The following is a 14,757-nucleotide window of genomic DNA, read 5'->3' as shown; positions in this document are numbered from 1 at the left end:
AAATATTGTGCCTGCCAGCCAATGCTGAGGGCATTCCTGGTCAAAACAATGGGAATATATCAAACACCCTGTGATATATGTGGATTCCCACTAAGTTAACTGTCTGTTAACACTAATTCATCTGCATTAATCAAACTTGCAACTTGACTGTAAGAACAGTGTAAGAACAGTCTGGGGTAGGGGAACACTTTGCGTCCAGTATCAAAATAAGTCTTCCCTTCACTTACCAGAAACTGTAGGTGTCCTTAAAAAACTAGAAATTAAACCAAACGCTAAGAACACACTCTAATGCTTACTACTGAGCGTATCAGGAATTTTCACTAATTGTAAATCAGGTTACTGGAAGAATTTTATTTATCATTATCAACACACTGATTTTCAATCGATGAATGATTCAAAAAGAGTCAGTCAGATGCCAGCATTCAGAGGCCAGCCGAGGTCTTTCAAGAAACTACGCCTCCCATGATGCACCACGCCAGACTTTTCTAGTTGGAGATGTGGTTGAGCTGAGCGCCAACCAATAAAGCCCTGAGACGTCTGAGGAACTGGAGGAGAGGACCCAACCTGGGAGAGGGGAAAAAGTGGGTAGTTCATTAAAAATGTGTGTGTCTGTCAGTCAGTTAATTAGCTAGTCGGTTAGCTAATTCATAGGCATATTAGTTAATTAGCTTATAAGTAAGTGAGCTAGTTTGTTTTTGGGTGAATTAGTCATTTGGTTAATTAGCTAGCTAGATATTAAGCTAGCTATGTTGTTAAGTAGTTAGTAAAATGGTTAGGTAGCTTGTTAGTTTGTTTCATTGTTTGTAAGTCAGCTAGCTAACTCATAAGTGAAGTAGTTAATTAGTTTTTAAGTATGTTAGCTATTTTGTTTGTAGGTTAATTGCCCATTCGGTTAAATAGCTAGCTAGTTATTTAGCTAGCCATGTTGTTAAGTAGTTAGTAAAAGTGGTAGCTAGTGTGTTTGTTATTTAACTAGTTCATTCAATAATTAATTGGTAAGGTACTTAGTTTGCTAGTTAGCTAGTTAGTAAGTTCATTGGGAATAAGCTAGTAACTAGCTTGTTTTTTTTTTTTGTTTGTTTTTTGTTTTTTTTTTATTAATTTTTATGTGTTTTATGTGTTTTAATGAATTTTAATGAATACAGACTTTTGTTTATGTTTTAGATATTTTAAGCCATATGTGTTGTTTGTGTTTGTACAGCACTTTGGTCAACTTCAATTGTTTTAAATGTGCTCTATAAATAAAGTTTGAGTTGAGTTGAGTTGTTAACTCATTAGTTGATTGGTCATTATTGTTAGTTAGTACCTCTTAGTAAATACACTTTACTTGATATTCAGTTGCATAGGTATGTCAGGCAGTTAGTGTGTTTGGTTGTTTGTAACTTACTGACATGGTTTGTAATTAGATAGATAGATAGATAGATAGATAGATAGATAGATAGATAGATAGATAGATAGATAGATAGATAGATAGATAGATAGATAGATAGTACCTGTTTTTGTTTTTCTGGAGGGGTCAAAGGTCGTGATGCCAGGTGAGGAGGAAGCTCCACTGTGGTCTCTTCTTTCAGTTTCATACTCTCCTTTTGGTACTGAAAGGGAAATAAAAGACTTCAATTAATTAAACTTGTTTTTTTTTCCACTGCACTCTTTGTGTAATGATTTTACTCCATGTGTGGTTTTTTTTCAACGAGAACAATTTGCCTCAGGTTGTGTGTGTTTGGTACCTTCTTGTAAACCTCAGTCAGGATTCCCCACTTGTTGGGCCAGACCTTTGCTGAACTCTTCTCAGCCTTCACATGGGCTTTCCTACACACACATACACACACACTAGTAACAGTTATTCAGTTATTTACACCAAGCATGCACAGCATGCATATTTTTCAATCACAGAGGATGAATCACCCTTTTATCATGTCGGACTGCTCAGACTCAAACACAAATATCCTTCAGCCTTGACAACCCAAGGCATCTTTTAAACGATGAGCTATTTTTCCATTTACAGTAAAATAAAAATGTTCAAACAAAGAAGAAAACAGAGAAAAACAAGCTGTTACAACACCCAAAAAAGTAAGAGTTTTCAGGTTTACCAGATTTCATCCCGATGCACAAAGTTGACGGGCTCAGATGTTCTCCCTGAATCAGCCATCTGTCCTGTCTGTTGTGTATGCTTTGTGTTGTGTGTGTGTGTGTGTGTGTGTGTGCGCGCCTGTGTGTGGCTTCTCTTTCCCCGCCTGGCTAATGTTTCACCTGTGTGTAAGTCACACTGACAGACCTGTTTACTGTCGTCAAGGCGATGGAGTTCCCTGACACATATATCACCCCTCTGTCCTCTGAGTGTATGTATGTGTGTGTGTGTAACTGTGGCAATGCTGGGATGGAATCACTGGAGGGTAACTGGGGTAACAGCTTTTCTGACTTTTGTGGCATCTGAAAATCTGGTCAGGGCTGAAATATCTAAATATATTTCAGAGATTTGAATAGATTCAGTCTAATTAAAGAAGTTTGAAAGGTAAATACAAACTTATTGGGACACTCTCCTTTGGAATAGTCTTCCAGTCAGGTGAGAGTTTTATAGGCCTGCATGTAGAGCTACTGAATGAACCAGCTTTGTATTATTTTATTTCTTTACCTGTACAGTCGTTAAACTCTCGAACAGAAGGGATTTGTACAGTCGGGCTTCAGATTAGAGTTTGTGTTTCCTCAAACAACAGCAAAATCATTTAAAAAGCCACCCATTTTCGATATTTGAGTACGATGACGTCACAGACCCTTCCTTCATAAGTTTCCGTAGTGTAGTGGTTATCACGTTCGCCTCACACGCGAAAGGTCCCCGGTTCGACACTGGGCGGAAACACATTTTCCTCATGGAATTCTGTCTCAGAGACTGATCAGCTGCTTGAGTCACCTTATAAAGTCAAAATTATTTTTAAATATTGACCCCTCTGTATTTAACAATAGAGAAACGATACTTTGCCATCAGCCAGTTAACATCCATGGGGTGGACGTGGAGGTGGTGCCAACCTACAAATATCTTGGTGTACATCTGGACAACAAGTTGGACTGGTCCCTTAATACAGATGCACTCTTTAAGAAGGGGCAGAGCCGTCTCTTTTTCTTAAGGAAGCTCAGATCAATTGATGTCTGTGGAAAGCTGCTGCAGATGTTTTATCAGTCCGTGGTAGCCAGTGCTTTGTTTTATGGTGCAGTCTGCTGGGGAAATAGTTTAAAGCAGAAGGACAAGAGGCGACTGGAAAAACTGGTGAAGAGAGCTAGCTCTGTGGTTGGATCCAGTTTGGACTCACTGGAGGCTGTGGTGGAAAGGTATACACAGAAGAAAGTGGAGGCCATCATCCGTCACTCTGATCACCCACTTCACAACATCATAGTCCAGAGGATCAGCAGCAGGGGACGCCTTACCTCTGTGCGCTGCAGGACCGAGAGGTTCCGAAGATCATTCCTCCCTGCAGCCATCAGAGTGTACAATTCTCTGCTTGGAAGAGTGCCCAAACAACTTGAATTTCCCTCCGGGGATTAATAAAGTATGACTTATCTTATCTTATCTTTTGCAATTTCAAATTTGATGCTTTTTTTCCAGATTGACCCCAACAGAAAAGTGGAAAGTTGCCTTCATTTATAATTCCATTTAAGCTGTAAAAAAAATGTTCAAATATTGTTCAAGTGACCTGAAAGTCAAACTGAGTTAAAATCACGGTCACAGAGTTAGTCACACACCACAAAATTGTGAACATGCTGTAGTTCTGTCAATATATATCAGTATCAGACATCAATGATCAATATATAACATCTTTACTTGTTTTAAATTCATTTCTGAAATATTAAGCCTTCACATCAGGGAATCGAAACCCTGTATTCTCCGCTCAAGCGCTACAGACAATAAGCTTAATACCTTAACTTTTCCCATACATTCTCAACAGTAGCCCTTATCACTACAGATGCGATATATTTTTGACCACTAGTGAGATTTTGGCGGCGCTGTTTCACCCTTTCATGGTAAAGTTGCGGTTGTTTTGTGTTGAGACAGCTTAATTTTTTGATTCAAAGATCCATTATTCACTGTAGATATGATAAGGGACAATTCAAGACCATTTTTAGACGGACAAAATAATTTTACAAACATTACCCGTTCGTTTTTGTAGATTACAAGTTGTGACGTCATCACGCACCCCGTCATCAGTTTCCGTAGTGTAGTGGTTATCACGTTCGCCTCACACGCGAAAGGTCCCCGGTTCGAAACCGGGCGGAAACATATCTTTGTTATTTTTCTGAACGTTGTATGGTTTGACCTGTGAACACTTATCGTAAATGTGATATGTCTGGGGCGCAAATTAAAGAAGTGCTCTTGTTCGCAGGACCACCTTTGATGCAAACAAGAAACAATTTTCTGATTCCTCATCATGAGGAGACACCTACTGACTCTGCTTATGCAGGGTTTGTTGATTGTGTGTTTTTCCGTCTTTCTTTCATGAATCAGGACTCTGAGCGAGTGTAAACTATACCTCGCTTATTTTCATTTTGTATTAACAAAGCCTGAAGCAGATCAAATATCTACATGTTGTATAAATCCCTTTACAGAATATTATTCAATCTTGGCTCCTCAAATCCCTATCCACCCATATCATAGCTTAACTATCTCATCTCATTGCATTCATTCTCTAAGGTAGTTCTTATCACTACGGATGCAATATATTTCTGGCCACGAGTGTGATCTTTGTGGCGCTATTTCCCTCTTTGGATGATAAAAGTTGCGGTTTTTAATTCCACAGCTGGATTAAATATCAATGAAAGATTAAACTGTACTTCATCTGTTGCAAGGACTGCTTTATAGAATTCTCGTTTAGTCGGAAAAAGCACTTTTAATGAACGTTTGAGGTCATGGTACGTGAATGAGTACGTATGACGTCATGAGCTATGTCACCAGTTTCCGTAGTGTAGTGGTTATCACGTTCGCCAGCACGCGAAAGGTCCCCGGTTCGAAACCGGGCGGAAACATGTTTTCATCCTTTTAGAATATGTTGTATGTAGATGTGATCAATTTGGATAATATCATATATATTTATCTATTTTGCTCATAATTATCCAAAATGTTTTTGTCTGTACGTTATTGTTTTTTTATTTTTGTTTTTACAGTACCCTGTCTTTCCATTTACTTCCTGTTTTATTGTGTTAACCTTTACCCTAACCTTTTTTATGTATATTTTTTTCTATTTTCACATTTATTTATGTCTGTATTTATTTGTCCATTTTTTAAGTGGAAAAGTACTAATGAAAATAGGACTTTAAGAAGATCTGTTTTAAACAGACTACATTGCTATTGGGGACCAAAAAGGACATAATTGTGAAGAAATACTAAATTAAAGGATAAATGAATGTAAAAATAAATTGTCCAAATTATGCATTCATTTCATAATACTTCTGTGTTAATTTTGGCCAGTGGAGGTGGATTACCAGGGAGAGGCAGCATGCCCCTCAGGGATTGAGTGTAGAGGTTTGTTAAGAGATGAATACGCACACACATAAAGTGCGTTGCCCCTCTGCTTGTCAAATTAGTTTAGCATCAGGCCTCGGGCATTAGTGTGGCGTTTACATTCGCCAATTCCCGTCTGGTGTGGCCGCAGCATAAGACAGCTGGGATAGGCTCCAACCACCGCAACCCTGAACAGGATAAGTGGTATAGAAATTGGATGGATAGTGTTAAAATAAAACAGCCTCAATCTCATTCTTGACATTATGCCACAGGGGTTGAGTCCCATGACCTGCTCAACTGAAGATGGAGGAGATTGTACCAGAGTGAGCCAGAATAAAGAGAAGATTTAGGACAAAAAATGACCAAGGCTATTATTTGAGGAACTAGAAGTTAAAAATAATCAACCTCATACAGAAAATTACTCCCCCTCGGGGAATCGAACCCCGGTCTTCCGCGTGACAGGCGGAGATACTGTCCACTATACTAACGAGGAAGGTGGCATTACTGCACCAGTCAGCTGTTCAAATATCTCACCATGTCCCAGGACTTTTTACACTCAAAGGGTCTTACACACTCACACACATGTAGACACACACAGGCAGATGCACTACGAAGGTTTCAACTTTCCAGTGGCTGTGTGGGTTAATAGGTCATGTCAACACTTGAGTGGGGTAACATTTTACATTCATTTTACATCTTTACTGTTTTCAGAATCACTGAAATGTCTCTGTTGTAAAATACATTCATGTAAATTAAAGTATTTAAAACTTTAATTTGGGGGCCCTTCTAAAAACAGTACGTACTCTTAGTTCTGATTACTGGATTGCAAATCCTCAAGGAAGCCACAAGGTGGCAACCTGATCAAAGACATCATGTGGTGGTGGTGGCCAAAGGGTCTACATCAGTGGTTTGTCTTTGCTGTTGGTGTCCATGAAGGCTTCAGACAAAAATGGATTTTTATTATAATAAATACACATTAATGGACCTGTCAGTGTCATAACAAGATTCAGCCAAAAATATGTCAACAATCACACATTTGGGTTAAAAACTGTAACTAAATCTAAAATATAAAGGGTCTTACACGCAGTGTGGACAGAGGCCTGCTTTCCCCTCCTTTGCCAGAATTTCTTCGGGGCCGACTGAAAATCTTTTTCCATGGAGTCACCAAACTTCTCCCAAGCTTTTGCCCCTGTCCCAGAAGCCAGTTTCTGTAACCGGGGATCAGGCCGCCAAGGTCCGGCCAGGGTGAACAAATTCCTAGTTGAACTAATCATAAGGGGTCTTCAACCACACTTCGTCTGGCCTCTCACCTAGGACCAGTTTGCCTTGGGAGACCCTACCGGGGCGATTGCCCCCAACAACAGCTCCTAGGATCATCGAGGCACTCAAACCCTCAAACCCGGCCATGGAGGAGTTTTAATGAACATATTACCCTGATTATAACTCATAACATAATTAAACATAATGAGACATGGTAACATAATCATGAAATGGAATATGCATTCAGCTGTGAGAATATGAGAGAGTAGTGAGAAGGTTAATCATAACGTAACGACCACTTGATGGTCACTTCTTTGGTTATAGACTCATTACTCCATCATCCCTGGGAGTATCCTCATGCTTCTGACAACATTCAGTTTAATGAGTTACCTCAGACCGGACTCTGTTCATCTCCATCAGAGACGTCTAAGTAGTCAGGATTGGGGTGAAAGTCCGGATACCTGGACTAAATGTCCAGGCAGAGTTGAACCATTTAGTACGGAGTCAACATTTGAGCCTGCTGGAGACCAGCCACCATAGTCATCTGTCTGTCCACAGCCTGCACACTCTGGCCCTCATTTATCAATCTTGCGTGGGAATTGGTGCAGATCTGGGTGTAAAAAGCAGTGTACAGCAACGTTCACGTGTGATTTATGAAACGTGTGTACCAGGGCCAATCACGATGTACGCCTGATCAGCTGCTGATAAATGTGGCGCATGAAAACAATCGTAATTTACACAACAAGCCCCTAAATATTCAAGGTTCAGCTGGCCGACCCACAAAATTTACGACATGGAGGGACGCATTACGGGACAAAGGGAACTTCTCCATGCTGGTCATCAACAATGCTGTAGCAACAGAGGTAAAGAGGAAATGACGCCACCGGGAAAGTTGAGCGAGTGAGGAAAAAACTCACCTGCAAGGAAATCACTGCAGTGATTCAGAAGGGTTGATGTGACAGATTGGCGGAAGAAGAGTAAAATTTTAGAAACATTCTTGGTGTCATATCTAAATCAAGAATCTAAGTATTAATCTAAGAACATCAGTTTTTATTTCTAAAAATGTTTTGCCCTCATATGATCTAATTATTCTCCTCCACAGACGGATTTCCCTCGCTGCACCCTGCTCTTCACTGATATAAAACTTGCATACACGAACTCAGACCTGGCGTGGGATTTGAGACAAAGCTCTGTTGATTATAGTATACGTAATTTATCTGTCTTTAATGTCTGTTTAATTCAGCCATTCTCATTTATTTCAAGAATTTCATCTTTGCCATCATAGAGCACGACAACAGGTAACCTCATTCGTACCAATGTACATAGTCCAATCCACCAAGGTGGTATTGTATTTCTTAGAATGTTGTCATCACACATCCAGTCACTACAGTGGGGGTGGGGGGTGGGTTGCTCTAAAAAATTTTTTTTGCTCTAGCCCAGCTGATGTTGGTTTGCTCTAATTGGAAGTTCAAGTAATAATTACTGACAGATTTCAGGAGGTATGGTGCATTTTCTTGCCAAAGTATACAGCCTTTCCATGGTGTGTTCAATACTTTTTTCCTGTGTTATCGTACTTAATTCCACATAATCATTATTTATGGACCTGAACGTTGTGATTTCTTTTCATGTGTGGATTATTTGAGTTAATACCAATGTCTGGTAGAAATTTTGTTTTAATTGCATCTTTGGAAATAAATGTAATGAGAAAAAAGTTGACGCGTTCAATACTCATTTTCCCCACAGTATCTGCAACTGCGAAAGTCTGACTACTGAAAAAAACATTTTCTAGATCTAGGCATAGTTATATTAACACGTATTCGATCTATCAGCCGTGGGTTTTTAAACCAAATTGATCTAGATACAAAAGGCTCAGTCATATTAGCTTCTGGAAACCATGACAACACCCATGTGATCTTACAATTAACAGTTGTGTTCGCATTATGAACCCCTCCTCCTGGGGAATCAGTAAATCCTCTGCTGGCGAAACACCCGTATTCAGCCTACTCATCTACTTTGTAGTTTGTCGGTGGCTCGTCTTGAGATGTATAAATAGAGGACTTTTTGCATGTCTGTTTAAATGTACAATCTACACACAGATCTATGTCTGGAGACATAAAGGAGTCTACATTGAATACCACACTCTGGAAGTCCGGACAAGGCTGGAACCTCTGGTCTGGGGGTCAACTCACCACTTCTACATTTTAATTGCTGAATTTTTGCACATGCCTCGTAACTGTACTTTTCCAGTATTACTGTGGGAAGCACCATAGGGGCCTCAGCGCATATTTTGCACACACTGTCATCTGTTTCACTGCATATATAGCCCATTGATACCACTCAATGGCTCGCATTGATCAAACCTACGTACGCCTGAGTTTGTCTCAGGTCTGAGTTCGTATACGCAAGTTTCATGTCAGTGGAGAGTGGGGTGTAACGATGATAATCTGTGGAGAATTATTGGATCATATGAACACAAAACGTTTTCAGAAATAAAAACTGATGTTCTAAGATTAATATCGAAATCCTTGGTTTAGATATGACACCAAGAATGTTTCTAACATTTCACTTTTCTTCCGCCAATCTATAAAATACTTTGCTGTGAAAGAGCAGCGTGAGCTGTCAGCTGGTTTCTTTGTTTAAAAAAATGTGTTTCCTCTGTCAGTTCATTTGATCTGATCTGATCTTGAGCTGATCAGGCGTACGTGGTGTTTGGCCCTGGTACGCATGTTTCATAAATCACACGTGAACGTTGCGGTAAACTGATTTTTACACCCAGATCTGCGCCAATTCCCACGCAAGATTGATAAATGAGGGCCATCATGACTAGCTGCTTTCCAGAGTGTATCTGTACAAGTTTTCACACTCCTCTGCATGGGTTTAACTGTTACATCTACATTCCCCTGTTGATTATCTTCTGTCAATGGCCATTCAGAATCACTATAGATATCATATTCACTACAAGGTTGGGACATTTGCTTAAATTATGGCTTCATTTTGTCTAACATCAGCGGGTTTAACACTTTACCCGGGGTTGGACTGATGGTTCGGATTGTACTTGTGGTCGTCGTATCTACTTTGTAGCAGCCCCTCGGCATCAAAAAACACAGACAGAGTTCAACTGGTGCTTAAAGTTCATCTTTATTTAGGACACCGTGAAACTACAAAATACAAAATATCAAACATCAATATTAAGCACAATAAATACAACATCAGTGCAAACAACAATACAATTCAGTTCATTTAATAAGTTAAATACAAACATTGAAAGCCCTAGAAAAAATAGATTTAAATAGAGGTACGTGTTTAGAAAAATATATTCTTTACGTCGAATCGCCTGCCAAAGGGTGCAGAAGAATGCAGACAACAAAAAACCCGCTTGTCATCATTGCTGCTGATAAACACCATAATACAGTTAAAAGCATGAACAACAAACCAAAAACAAACAAACAAAAGTTTGCATAACAAATGCAGCTACATACCGTTCACATTTCTGTTTGCACGCGCACACGCGAGGGCTCCGGGCAACAAACAAATCGGGCGTGTGACGACAGCTCCCTGACCTTTATAGCATTTCCGGAGCACCGAGCATAGGTGCTCCCAAACAGCAGGGGGCAACTTACACTCTTGCCACTTACACACTTTGTTGGCTTTGTCTAACTCAGGAGTTGGTGTTAGAGTCACGTGATAGCTTACAGGTTGTGTCGTTACTGTCGTAGTCAGAAGTTTGAATCATACACTCTAAAAAAAATGCACGTCCACTTGCTCGGCTCGTAGTGAGGTCTCCACGAAAACTGCTCCCCCTGGTGGCTGGCTGCAGTATAGGTTTAAAAATCTAGCTTTCCCGCCATTCCAGATGGGCTGTGGTCAAATTTTAAAAAATGAATACACCTGGTAGAAATGTTTCTCACGTCCAATTGTTGTGATGATTTGAAGATATCATTTGGCTGTCTTGTATCCAAGTCCTCTTTTTTCTGAAAAGTTTCGTTTTCATTAGTTATACAAGGTTAAAAACGAGGTTTTATGTAACATTTAACGATGATTGATAGCTGCCGTTCTCGTGTATTTTTTTTTTTTTTTGAGGATTGTAAAATATGTCGGGAGGTAGAGTCAGGAAGTGACTAGACTCTCGAAAGAAAAAATATATATATTTTTTTTTTCACCCAGCTCCACTCATATTCTCCCAGAATCCCTCACTGTCTCCACTGCGCAGAATCTAGCTCCAAACTGCTAAAATGGTGGCGCCTGAGACGGCGGGATTTTGGCTTCAAAACCGTACAATGATAAATGGTGGAGCCACGCTGTCCACTCTATATACAGTCGATGGTTTGGATGTGGTAGCTGACGTTCTTTCACCTGGCTGAGGGTACGGATGAATTCTTGGAAGTATCACAGAATTTTTTATAGTCCCGTTATCCTTGTTCCCTGTGTGCTATACCGTCTCGCTTCCTTCAGTCTGGACTGCCGTTGGAGTAGCTCGCACCACCGTGTACGGCACCTCTCGACACAGCTCGTTCCACTTTCTTCGAAAGATCTTGACGTACAACTGATCACCGGGCACCAACCAGTTTCTTGTCCGCCTGGTTAGGGATTGGCTCTCTGCTCTTTTCCTGTAGGTCTTATGTATGGCAGTGAGTTGGTTCATATAGTCTTAAAGCTCAACCTGCAACTGCTCAAGGGGAGCTCCCTCATACGGACCTTGCAACTGTGACGCTGTCGTTGATACGTTCAACTATCTCATTGCTCTGGGAATGGTATACCACGGATAATCTCTGTTTTATTCCCAACTGTTGGAGGACACCCTTGGCAACTTCATGTACAAAAGCAGACCCATTGTCTTAATTTATTTCTGACGGTATGCCAAATCTTGGAATAACCTCTCGTCTGGGTTTTTGATTTGAGGTTCTTGTCTTGTGTTTCTTGTGTGAATTCTTGTGTGAGCTCTCTTGTTTTTTCCTTAGTTTGTGTTCCTTGTGGTTTTGATTTGGTTCTTGTCATGAGTCTTTTTGTGATTACTCTAGGGTTTTTGTGTCTTTAATATCTTGAGTTTCCCTGTGTTTGGTTTGGTTCTCCTTGTGTTTCCCGCCTTGTTGATTGCTCCTCATGTGTTTCACCTGTGTCTTCTTGCACACCTGTGTTGATCACTTCCTGTCTATATAGTCTCTGTGTTCCATGTGCTCTTTGTTGCCAAATGAGGTCAAAACATTTCAGAAATAAACACTGATCTTAGATTTGTATTTAGATCCTTGAATTAGATATGACACCAAGAATGTTTCTAACATTTTCTTCCTCCAATCTGTAAAATACTTCGCTATAAAGGAGTAGTGCGAGCTGTCAGCTGATTTCTCCGTATAAAAAAAAGTTTCCTTCATTGGTTTACTTAAAAATAAATAAATAAATAAAAATAGAGATGCTGTTATCAGTTTTTGATACACTCTCATGTCCATGATAAAGTCTCTCTAGAGATTTTTCGAGTTACGCTGGATCGAACTTTTAGCACAGATTTTTTTTTAAAGAAGCTGTATTGATTACAGGATTAACTGTGAAGATGATTATTTCACTCCTCATATTATCATAAAAACATGAACTTTGTGTGAAAAAGTGACTATTCCATAACAAAAGATGTTCATTTACATGAGGTCACAACCTATGTGCTCATATCGTGGTACGGATAATCGTTAAACTCCGGTCTACCAATGGGTAATTGCTCACGATCCACACACTTCAGCTCCACTCCCTCCTCAGTCTGTGACAGGTTCAAGCTGGAGTCTGCAGCTTCTTTCAGAGCTCAAACACATCTTTAAAAGACAACTTTACAATCATGGATTAATTAATCACGGTATAAACGAAGGCTGTGTAAATTAAATGTTTAAAACTCTGCTGTATTTGACTTTGTCACATCCACACTGCTGGATCACTGCAGTGATTTCTTTGCAGACAAGTTTTTCTGACTCGCTTTAACGTGACTTTTCTGGCTGCCAAACACCGCGGCGTCATTTCCTCTCTTTCTCTGTTGCTATGGCGTTATCGGTTACCAGCATGGAGAAGTTCTTTTTCCCGTAATGCGTCCCTCCATGTAAATGTAATGTAAATTACATGGGTTCGCTCCTCATGTGTTTCACCTGTGTCTTGTTGCACACCTGTGTTGATCGCTTCCCTGTCTATATAGTCTCTGTGTTCCGTGTGCTCTTTGTTGTCACATGAGGTCAAAACATTTTCAGAAACAAAAGCTGATGCTCGTAGATTTATATTGAGATCCTTGAATTAGATATGACACCAAGAATGTTTCTAACATTTCACTCTTCTGCTGCCAATCTATAAAATACTTCGCTATGAAACAGCAGCGCAAGCTGTCAGCTGAATCTCCGTATCAAAACTGTGTTTCTTCTATCGGTTGACTTTAAAAAAACAACAACAAATAAATAAAAAATAGAGAGGCGGTTATCAGTTTTTTTAATACTCCCATGTCCGTGACAAAGTCTCTCTAGAGAACTTTCAGTTACGCTGGATCAAACTTTCAGCCTGGATTTTTTTAAGGAAGCTGTATTGATTACAGGATTAACTGTGAAGATGATTATTTTACACCTCACAATATTATCATAAAAACATGAACTGTGTGTGAAAAAGAGACCATTTATTAACAGAAGACGTTCATTTACATGAGAACACAACCTATGTGCTCCTCTCCTGGTACGAATAATCATTAAACTTAGGTCATGGTCCGTATACCTGTCCACCCACTGGTAGTCAGCCTTCTCCACACTGACCGCAGTGTAGCTTCGAGCCAGACCCTCATACAAGGGATGAAGGGACCGATCACACTCTGACTGCAGCATCACCCAGCTCAGGATCATCCAGTTCTCATTCATTATGGCGTAGGAAGACATTGTGCCTGATGACAGCACAACCTTCCTTTCCACTTTCCTAGTATGATCTGACCTCAGTGCTCTCCCGAAAGTCCCCTGCAGCAGTAAGGTCAGATGGTGCTCCTGGCGCTGACACTCACTGACCAGACAGTCGACCAGATAGTGGGAGGAGATGGACACCCCACACCAGCCGTCAGTGTCGGAGTATCCTCCAAACGGTGCAGGAGAGGGGGTCTGCCTGAGGAGCCCGGCGATGGTTTTTGCCCGTGGACACCTGCCTCAGCATCCCTGATGCTCTGGATGCTGGCCAGGTGGGCTCTTTCATATTTTAGTTGGAGTGTCTCTGCCAGCTGTTTTGCCATGTCCTCTGCTGACCTGCCACTGCGCCTCAGTTCATCCATCACTGATCTGCAGATGGCTTTCTTGTGGGTAAGGAAAGCAGGGACGATGTTGAGGATGCGCCTCAGTAACAATGCCAGCCACTGGGGTTTGTCGGCATGCCAGTACTTCTTGCAGACTTTACAAGTAAGCTTGGAGGCAAGAATATAGTACTGGCCATTGGTGCCTATGATGACTCGAGGCCTGGCAACACCAGCAGAAACAACTTGTGGACTCCAGCAACCATGAAGACAGGGCAACACGTATGTGTTCCTCACTCTCTCCATGATTTGGTGCTCTGGCTTCCAGATGAAAAAGGGGTGGAGCTGGAAGTACTTGGGGGAAGGCAGCTCATAAACAGAGTCTATGAGCTCAGGCTGAGGTGGGTGACGCCACAGGGACAGCATGTTCATGGGATGGCGCACTGGACGCCACCCTGGCCACATCCCAAGTTCTTCCAGCTCAGCCTTCATCCACATTTTCTGCTGATGGGAGCATTTCCATCTGGCCACATCTTGGTCAGCTGGCAGAGACACACCAGCCGGCTCCGGGCATGGGGGAGCTGCAAATACAAAGATAGGGCAACAAAGTGCATTATCAGTAAGATGGAGAGCCTGACAGGGGCTGTTATCTATGCCGGAGAAATTCATACCTGCATCAGTTTCCCAATTTTTAAAAGGGAAAGAAACACATTTGTGCTCAACCTGCAACGCTGTCGTTGACACGTTCAACTATCTCATTGCTCTGGCGACAGTATACGGATAAACG

The 14,757-nt window shown here is 40.9% G+C and overlaps 1 protein-coding gene and 3 non-coding genes across 4 annotated transcripts; 2 read left to right on the top strand and 2 right to left on the bottom strand.

Moving 5' to 3' along the window:
- Positions 1–408: 408 nt before the first annotated feature.
- LOC141787442 (ciliary microtubule inner protein 1-like) lies at positions 409–2,315 on the bottom strand. Its single transcript, XM_074665853.1, is given in 5 exon segments — positions 409–564; positions 1,494–1,592; positions 1,728–1,809; positions 2,091–2,296; positions 2,298–2,315. Coding segments are annotated over 5 exon segments (561 nt in total).
- Positions 2,316–2,784: 469 nt separating this feature from the next.
- On the top strand, positions 2,785–2,857 carry trnav-cac (transfer RNA valine (anticodon CAC)). Its single transcript has one exon. It is a non-coding gene; the product is annotated as a tRNA-Val (tRNA).
- Positions 2,858–4,197: 1,340 nt separating this feature from the next.
- Positions 4,198–4,270, top strand: trnav-cac (transfer RNA valine (anticodon CAC)). The gene has a single exon. It is a non-coding gene; the product is annotated as a tRNA-Val (tRNA).
- A 1,639-nt stretch (positions 4,271–5,909) lies between these two features.
- trnad-guc (transfer RNA aspartic acid (anticodon GUC)) lies at positions 5,910–5,981 on the bottom strand. Its single transcript has one exon. It is a non-coding gene; the product is annotated as a tRNA-Asp (tRNA).
- Between the last annotated feature and the right edge of the window lie 8,776 nt (positions 5,982–14,757).

This window comes from Halichoeres trimaculatus, unplaced genomic scaffold (assembly GCF_033239565.1).
Source record: "Halichoeres trimaculatus isolate MK-OKI-2021-1 unplaced genomic scaffold, fHalTri1.1 fHalTri1_scaffold_1, whole genome shotgun sequence".
Lineage (NCBI taxonomy): Eukaryota > Metazoa > Chordata > Actinopteri > Labriformes > Labridae > Halichoeres > Halichoeres trimaculatus.
The sequence above is the reverse complement of the archived record's forward strand: the minus strand, read 5'-3'. Positions and strand labels throughout refer to the sequence as shown.